Genomic DNA, 9,498 nt, shown 5'->3' with positions numbered 1-9,498 from the left:
ATGAAAGCATGAATGGACTGAGGTCTCAATATAAAAAAATAACAAATACCCCAACTTAAAATAGTCTTTCAGGACTCATTTTAATAGAGGCCCTGTCCATTCAGGGACTTTTGTAAATAGCCCCACAATTAATGACATGTGTTTATCGGCAAAGCCACTCACCTGAAATACAGAGTGGTTGATGTTCTCTCTGGGGATGAAGTTTATTTATGAGAAAGAAAGATTTGACCTCTGGATAAAAATAGAGCAGCGGTAGTCAACTAAATTTGCCACCACTCACCCCAAAAGCCTCACATACAACCTATTTTGAGAAGAATTCAACTTGAGGTGATACAGAAAGCCAGCTAAGCAAGGAGGTTGCAATGGTTGCCGCTATTTACAAAAAAGCAGAACTGACCCCTCTCTTGTAATGTTACTGTTGGGAAACAGCATCATAGCCCTTAATAGTTATCAGGGGTATTTTATGTGGAATTACAGTTAGAACATACCATGTCATTGTTGCAGATGTATGTTAATAATATGAAACACTAAATCAGATTCTGTCTCACCTTTGCTTGACATTTCTTCATTTTCCATCCAAATGCCTCAGTGGGCCTCTAAGGATCTAGTCGCCTGGTCCCTATCCACCTCGCCGCTGTGCTCAGGTACACCTGTCTCCTTTTGGGTCTTAACACATTCCAAGATCTTTCCCACCCCCAGTCCTTGGCCACACTCTACTCTCCGGTCCCTGCCCCTCTCACCCTCCAAGTCTTGGCTGTCATGTCATCTACAAGGTTCTTCTCTTCCTACCCCTTGTCCCCCTGCACTTGTCTAATTTCTTCACAGCATGTACCACAAGCATGACATCAGGAAACACATCTATATTTTACAGTGTTGTCCCCAACAGAAAGTATCAGTACCGGCATGTATCAAGTGATCAATACATCTTTATTGCCTATCAGATGAAGAATGAGTCATATTCCAATTCATTTCTTTCATACTTTCACCCTCACACAAACTAAAAAGCCCAATGCAAGCATTCTTTCGCATTGTCGTCCTCATTTTTCTCCTTTCTGTAAAATCTCCCCTGAACTCCTCATTTTTCAGTGTTTAGAGACAAGGCATATGAAGGGCTAGAGATATGCGTGGAACATAGTGGGCGCTCAGTAATTACAACAGTCTTTAGTATCTTCGTGTTCACTTCTTCCCAGGGATTCCAACAGCTGGTTTCCAATTATGGCTTTTTTCCCTTACTACTGTCGTCGCGGTTCCCATATCCCAGTCAAATCTCTCCTACTTCTGCTGTAATGTGTTTTTTATTTGACACAATGTTCTCCTTCTTAATTTTTAAAGGAAACTTTATAAAAATTAAAACCCCATTTCACTGACCATAAAAGGGGCAACTATAAAAATTCACATAATGAAAACAAAGCCATATGTTTTCCTCTTCTCTTTTTTAAAGGGGGATTAGCAACTATTAGAGATATGAGGACACTAATGTGATCCTTTCTCCAAGACACAATCAGAAGGACTGAAAATCTCTCAATGACTTCCTTACTCTGTGTTTCATTACTTAAAGCTGTGTCCATCTACAATCATCCCACCTATCATTATGACCCTTGTCCTATTCTATTGTTACTAACACTTTTCACTTGGCATTTATTATTTTTGACCTAAATGGGTTAGTTACACTTTTATAACTATCCTCCATCCCACTATCTTATTTCTCTTTATATCCTCCATAGCTCATAGGTTGACCTTAAGTGAAATATATCCTTAAGAGAGTCTCAGTTGAGTTTAATACTTAGAGCTTTGAACCAACTTATCAAAAGAACCTACTCCTCCAAAAGTCAAAATATTTTTGAAAGAGATTGGTGAGAGAGGGTATTCAGAAGGTCTTCTGGTTCCCCTCCCCTTTTGCCCTCCTGATTTCTCAGAGATGCGTACCTAAATTATTTCATCCAGGCCACTGTGACTGAATATCATGGATATCCCTTTGACTATTTGCATTCTATTAGCGAGGTAGAGGGCTCAATACAAAAAAAAAAAGGATGCTTTTCATGCATGAATATATCCGAAGCAAACCCTCTAATTTATAAGTGAAACACAGGCCAAATAAACCAGAAAAAAACTGAATGTGTGATTTATTATATTTAAGATTGGTCTATAAGGTTTAAATATGTCTGTCATAATTAACAGTAAATGAATGCAACTTTACAAAATCAGTATTTTGATACAGTACAGGACTACATGTAGCAATTGTGCATTGGAAAATTAATATTTCCTCAATGCAGATATCAAATTTGCAGCACCATTTAGAAGCTTCCACTAAAAATGCAAGCTGCATTATTTATTACAAGCTCTACTCAGAACACAAGACTACCTAAATCAAGCGTTAGAGAAAAACAGTGGAGTCATTCAGGCGTAACATGTCAGATTTGGTACAGGATTAAAATACTAACATTTTTTTTAATGTCCTGGTTTCAAATTAATAAATACAAAAACAATATAAAAATATACACCAGTTGATAAGACTGCACTGCAGGTGATCAGATAGTTAGATCTCACTCTCGTATGTATGCAGGTATGTCTTTAGTGTCAGAATTTCTGGATAGCTGCGGCTTGTCTTTCGGAAGAAATCCAGACTGGTGAGCTGTTCGATGTCCCGCACCCGAGCGGTGTGCATCTTCATGAGTTCTTCTACCCATTGTGACTCGTCCTCCGAGCTCTGCAGTGGAAACAGAGGACAATCAGAGCCAGACTTTTCCAGAGCAGGTTCTCCAAACAGTCAATTTGCTGCGAGTCCACAAATGAGCCCTCCATCCTCCTGAACCCAGAACCGGTGTGTCTTGTTCCTTCCGGGCCTCTGCAGCTGCTCTACCACATTCCTGCTGGGAACGTGCCACAAATGCGTGCCCTTGGCTGAGAACATTTTCAAAAGCAATTAGCTGTACCAGATAAATGAGACATGTGGTATGAAAGGGCATTTGACTCAATAGGTTTTCAGAACATAAAATTACAAAAACCAAAGGCTCTGGAGGATTCAGCGATGTGTTTCTTTCCCCACTATTGTCAAACCACACAGGGGAGCACAGAGCAAGGGTAATCTGGAATGCTCTTCTGACTTCTGAGGAAAGCGAAGAGCTGATGCCCCATGCACAAAATCTCACACGTGTGTTCCTGGTCTTTGGGAAGAGCCCATGATATCAAGTACATACATGGTCTATCAAATGGCAAGGAATTGATATTTAAATAATGAGTTCAACTTAAAGCAGCTCAGTAGCTACATCTGGTGCATTAAAGCCCAAGAAACCAAGGTTGGAATTGTGGCTTTATGACTCCCTAAAGAGGAGACCTTGGCCAAACTACTTAACCTCTCTAGGCTTTCTTCATTGGTTCCCATGGAAAATAATGCTTACTTCATCAGCTTTTTTGGATAGTGGGAATAAGAAGAAAAAGGAAGGTGGGGGGCAAAGATAAAGTAAGGAAACAACGTCATAGAAAAAAGGAAGGAAATCTCTTTCTGTCTTAGCAATTTGCCAATATGGCCTCCTTGGCACAAATTCCAATGACGGATGTTCAGATGTCCCACACCAAATAATTCATTCATATCTATGATGAAACTAAAAAGTAATTCAGGAGGAGTAGTACTTTGCACTTTATAAATATCTTCTTTCACTTTTGTGAGAAGTCGAGAGAAAGAATGAGATCTGAGAGTCCTGAGAATTCTGGGGGATAAGCCTACCTTCATCAGTAGACCTGAGCAAATAATTTCATTCCCAAATGCTGCCCAGAAATGCAATAGCTCCCAAGAGCCATTCTACAACTTGAAGGGTGGCTGTGTGTCCCAAGGCTGAGCATGTTCAAAAATGCCCTCGCCCAACTCCTTCACCGCACGTGTTCTCAATGAATTCGCCACCAAAGCCCGAGAACCTGCAATGGGTTTTCTCGGAAAGCTCCAACCCACACAGACCTGGACACAGAGCTCCAGCAGCTTTTGCCAGTGCTAAAAATGTACCACGAGGGTGTTGGTTCAGGAAGCTGATGCCTGGCCATCCCGGGCAAAATGAAGAAATAGGAAGAAATTGCTTTGCAGGCTGGGGAAGTAAGGATTTTAACCCTCCGTGCCCCACCCTCCTAACCCAAGCTAACCAAGTTCTCTACGATTCACAGGAAGAGACAGGCCTAAATATAACTCTGCCCACAACGGTACTGACCAATCCTCACTGTGACCATATAATTAACGAAGTAGGAGGTCTCCAAATGGATCAGGAACCCCTCAGAGTAAGCAGAGTAAGCATGAAGCTATATTTTGGGAGAATTTTCATATTCAACTCTTTATTTGATTTTTCAGTGGTCTAATTTCTCTTTTGTAAATGCAGTCACTCAAATGTACAAAGGGGTGGAAAGGTTTTTCCTAATTTAAATAGTGGACAGCTGGGATTATAAGAATTCAAAGAAGAAAAAAATCTGTCTTTTGCTATTTCTTTCCTTGGGAAGTAATTTGCCAATTTCACTTGAAGGGCATTTTCTTCTGGTTCTCACATGCAGAAATCTCGCCTGCCACTAGTGGTTAGGAAATACTGGCCATACAACACAGGAAGAAAATATCTTCTGCCTGATGCGAGCTGGCAATCCACAGAAATATTTGCTAGGGGAGACTCTGGTGTGAAATGCAAAACTAGGAACATTCAAATCAAAGTTCATGTGCACCAAGGGAAAGGAAGGAAATGCTTTAAAAATAAATAATTAAGAAGGTAAATGCAAACAAAAAGCCCACCCATCAACTTGCTTATTGTCTTTCTTGCTACAGACATTTACTCTTCACCTGCCTTTTCTCCCTGACTTTCTCCTAAGTAAGTTTGTGAATTCAACCCCCAGCAGTTGTAAGGTAATCTTCAAAGTAAGGACAGGCATCTGTGCAGGCAGAATAAGAATAAGACACAGGCTTGCCACGAACTCTACAAGAAATATCTCTAAGTTCTAAGCAGAGTCCAGAGCCAGAAAGGGTCGGAAGACCTGGGAGGATGTCTGTGGATTTCATTTGGCAGTTGTGCAATTTGGGGTGACTGAAGAATGCCATTGAACTGAGCGTCCCATCACCAAATTCTCCTAATAACAGAGACCGGAATATATACTCCCCAGGAATCTGGGTGTACCTTAAGTGGCCCACTATCACTCTGGAATGTCTTTGTAGTCTTCTGTCTTAAAAATGCATGGCAATTTAGAATTTCACCCCATAATATATGGGTTTAGTTTTTTTGCAGAAATTTTCACCTCCCCATAAGTTTGTAGTAAAACTCAAGTCCAAAGAAAGTATATCACGTTTTGCCGAGGCATTACATCACGCTGGTACACTGCTGGCTACTCTTGTGGTTATGAGTAATCAAAATGGAGGACATTGAGCTAATAAGTTGACGACCGCCTTTCACTTTCAGTTCCCCTGCTTCTCCACCTCCCATCAAATTACCGATAAGATCTTACCGATCCTTCAGTATTATACTGCTGCCTTCCACCCTCTTTTTGAAATTCCCAAGACCATAACCTCACTTCCTGTTCTATGACCTCATTCCCGTGAATCTTGCCAAAGCACTTTGAGCACCATGCTTGATCCATTCCAACTTCAATTTATCTCCCTAAAGCCTAAAATGTTGCTGTTACGTGTCAGCATTTTCCGTGGCTACCTAATGCCTGTGCGACTAGAAGTTTCTAACGTCCCAAGGTTCTGCTACGGAAATCTGATAAACTTGAAAGAGGATGGGCTTCTGAAGTCAGAAGACTTGAATCTGAAGTTCTGCTCTCCTACTGACTGGCCAGGTAACATTGGATCATCACTTTTCCTTTATTACCTAGAGCTTTCAAAACAGTGAATAAAATGGGAGTGGGGGGAAGACCATATACGCCTGCCTGGTAGAGTAAAGAGATGATTAGAAATAATTTATGACGAGGACCTGCACAATTCTTGGCTGGCAACACAGACTCAGAAAATGGCGGCAATGATTACCTCTGCCACTATGGCTACTATTGCTACTATTTTTATTTTAAGTTTGATTCCAAACAACTTTTCAAACCTTATATCCCACCATAACCCTCATTTTCAATATTCTGGTCAAGCTTCATTAGCTTTCTTGGCCATATTTCAAATTTCCATTTTTTCCCGTATTGCTTAGTTGGCTTTGGATATATCCACAGCCGCCATCTTTACCCACAGCTGAAGCCATAGTCCAATAGCTACCTTGTCCATGAAGCTGATAATCTGTGGTGAAGCTATTTTTTTTAATTCAATTAGCCAACATATAGTACCTCATTAATTTTTGATGTGGTTTTCAGTGATTCATTAGTTGTGTATAACACCCAGTGCTCATTCTTACAGCTCTTTGCCTTTTGTAGCCATTTCTGCCCCTGTTTTATTTGCTCTGGCCCACAACAGACCCCTAGAGTAGTAAGTATGTTTAGCAGACTGCTGCTTTTCCCACCACAACTTACACAATTTAGGAACTGAGTAGGATTTGTGACTAAAACCCTCTTCCCTAGATTACATGCCTGCTCCTTCTAGTCTATAATGCAAAATCATAGGGACTATTCTAAAATCAATCTTGGACCGCAGCCATTCTGTCACATTAAAGAGATCTGGGGAAGTGATGTGATAGGTCCCCAAGTATAGGCAGAATGAGCCCAGAGCCAGGAGCCCACAGCATGGCTCCATCCCCTGCCAGGGTGTTCCTCAAGATGCCTTCCTGCCTCTGTGGACAAGTCATCTGTGCTATTTGAGAATGGGGTCACCTGTTACAACTGTTCTCATAATTAGCAGTAGATGAAAAATCTGATTTATAATGTATTTATGCCTGTGTGTATGTGTCTTTAAAAAAAGTTCTTATTAGAGACACTTTCAAACATCCACAAAAGTAGAGACTAATATAAAGAACCCCGTGAATTCTTACCTAGTTTCCACAAGTATCACAATGTTGTTCCTGTCATCCTACCTTTACAAAGTATGTCTCTTGCAAAAGCGAAGACATTTGGGTAATTTGATCAGTGGACAAAATCGAACACATAATTAGAACCACAGGAAATGCACACCCTTATACTCCTCCTCCCCACACCCTTATACTGAAGGTGACAAACACCAAGTTCCCAGGTGATAAGTCAGGTTTTGTTTGGATCCTTTCTTCGTTCTACTTGGTTACACTGTATAGTCCAAAAGGCTCATAGTAAGTGTGTAAGTTTCCCTGGTGGGAATCTACATTAAGAAACAAAGGTGACTCCTTTTAAAAGACTTGGTCTTTTGAACTCACATTGCAGCTCTCGTCATTGTCAGGTCGGTGAGGGAGGATGAAGGAGGAGACGGAGAGAGGGCCGTCACACTTGTCGGCCGGCTGAGTGAAATCCAGGCAGCTGGTGATGATGCTGTAGTAGTGAGTGGGTACAGGTATAGAACTGCCCTCCACGTACCTGGAGGGAGGAGAAAAAATAAAATGACCACTGATGTAGTTTGACATAGTAGCTTTCTTTTTTAAATGGTGACCAATGAATATTGCCTAAGTCATTAAAATTAACTCCCATTCAACAGAATCATTTTTCACTTCTAAGAACTAGACTTCTGTGTTTTGAACCTAATACTTTTGCTGCCTGAATCCCCTCTTTCTGTAGACTTGGCAGAGAGAAAGTGATGGTCTAGGCAAAGAGAACAACACGAGCCAAGACTTAGAAGCTGGACAGGATGAACATATCAAGAGAGTAGAAATATGAGGCTGGAAGAGTCAATAAAAAGCCATAATTTGGGGTGCCTGGGGGCTCAATCTGTTAAACATCTGCCTTCAGTTCAGGGCATGATCCGAGGGTCCTGGGATTGAGCCCCACATTGGGCTCTACGCTCTCTGCCTCTCCTCCCAACTTCTGCGTTCTCTCACTACCTCTCTCTCTCTCAAATAAATAAATAAATAAAATATTTTAAAAAAAAAAGAGTCATAATTTGGTGACTTCTGAGGGCTAAGTTGTGGGATTTGGGCATTATGGTTTAAGGAGTAAGACCTCATCAAAGGTTTCTGTGCCAGGAAGAGTCGTCACGAGATCCCATGTTTCAGGAAGATAGCTTGCACAAAATTGTGTAAAGTGGACCTGAGGGAAGAGATACTGGAGAAAGGGGAATAACAAGCCCTTTCAAACCATAATGAGATGCTGAACTTGGTACAGAGACCTCATTTACTCAAGGAAATACTAAGGACTGATGAGCTAGTGACGAACCAAGAAATTAAAAAAAAAAAATCTTTTCCAGTAAACTGAAGTACAGAAACTCACAATTCCTTACCTGGATTTTATTACCTTAATTTCAATCATTTTCAAAATATATGATTGAAATATGATAACTTAATTTTGGCTAAACACTGTTACAATGATTAGCAATAAAATAAATGTATAAGTAAGATGAAATTTCTTGTATGTATGATGAGAAAGGGAGTAGGATAACTGTTCTATTAATTATATATGTGAAAAAATAGCTTTTTATTCCTAATTATCTGTAAAGCACAATTAAACCCTCCCATATTTTGTGCCACTCTCTGTTTCATGCACATATAAAATTAAATGACTTCTAAAGAGGGGAAGCTGGGTGGCTCAGTTGGTTAAACAGCGGACTCTTGATTTCCACTCAGGTCATATCTGAGGATCCTGGAACTGGGCCCCATGGCGGACTCCCTGCTCAGTGGAGAGTCTACAACCCCCCCACTCCTTCTGCCTCTCCCCCTCCACTCATTCTCCGTCTCTTGCTTTCTCTTTCTCAAATAAATAAATAAAATATTAAAAAAAAAAAGACATACTGAACCAGAAAATCTAAGGGATTCCAAAAGTCCCCCCCCCCAAAAGAATAGAGATAAGGGAAAATTATCATCTTTCCACTGAAGAGTTGTTAAAGAATAAATGACAAATTAAAAAAAAATCTTTTGGTACATTTCTCTCATGGAATGGAAAAGTCTATGTTTTCACCACAAAACTCCATTCCATTCCAACCACCATTACCATGTTTCATCAAAGGTCCAAAAGCACCAAAGAAATCATTAGGAGATTCAAAGAGCAAAGGATTTCAGGGGTATCAGCTCTTCTTGAATGTGTGAATATTTGAAAAAAAGCCTTAAGTGAGCTCTTAGAATTTAAAACCACACCCTAAGCAGAAATGACAAACTTACTGTTTGATTTTATCCTGTGTGTCATGTAAGCCATCGTAGTCATAGTCAAAAATTGGTCCACTTATCACATTAACTCCATTTCTTTCTGAAGCATATTTCTTCACCAATACCCTTTGGAAATAATTCCAGATTCCTGTGGGGGGGAAAAAATCTGTAATTCATGAACAAAAACTCCTTGCTGTGGTTTAATTCTCTTTAGGATGCATTCTACAAGCCAAAGGTCACAAGCCAAGAGACAGTAGAGCTGTTGCGATTCTTGAAAAGAATTCGCCCTGAAGTACCAGCTGTGTGTGTGTCATTTATGAGCCGGCAAAGGGAAAGGTATGGAGACACTGGT

General features: G+C 40.4%; 1 protein-coding gene across 5 annotated transcripts in view; it reads right to left on the bottom strand.

Annotated features, from left to right (window-relative positions):
* Nucleotides 1-2,105: 2,105 nt before the first annotated feature.
* Nucleotides 2,106-9,498, bottom strand: part of ENPP2 (ectonucleotide pyrophosphatase/phosphodiesterase 2) — a 105,114-nt gene continuing 97,721 nt past the window's right edge. For all 5 annotated transcript variants that reach the window (XM_032858424.1, XM_032858426.1, XM_032858425.1 and 2 more), the window contains 3 exons: nucleotides 9,162-9,294; nucleotides 7,275-7,431; nucleotides 2,106-2,707 (listed from right to left, as the gene is read on the bottom strand). In XM_032858424.1, coding sequence (XP_032714315.1) covers nucleotides 2,537-2,707; nucleotides 7,275-7,431; nucleotides 9,162-9,294 — 461 coding nt within the window. In that variant the 3' untranslated portion in view covers nucleotides 2,106-2,536. The remainder of the gene's footprint in view (nucleotides 2,708-7,274; nucleotides 7,432-9,161; nucleotides 9,295-9,498) is intronic.

Source organism: Lontra canadensis, unplaced genomic scaffold (assembly GCF_010015895.1).
Source record: "Lontra canadensis isolate GAN:19392208 unplaced genomic scaffold, GSC_riverotter_1.0 scaffold15, whole genome shotgun sequence".
Lineage (NCBI taxonomy): Eukaryota > Metazoa > Chordata > Mammalia > Carnivora > Mustelidae > Lontra > Lontra canadensis.
This window is presented reverse-complemented; position numbering and strand designations above follow the sequence as displayed.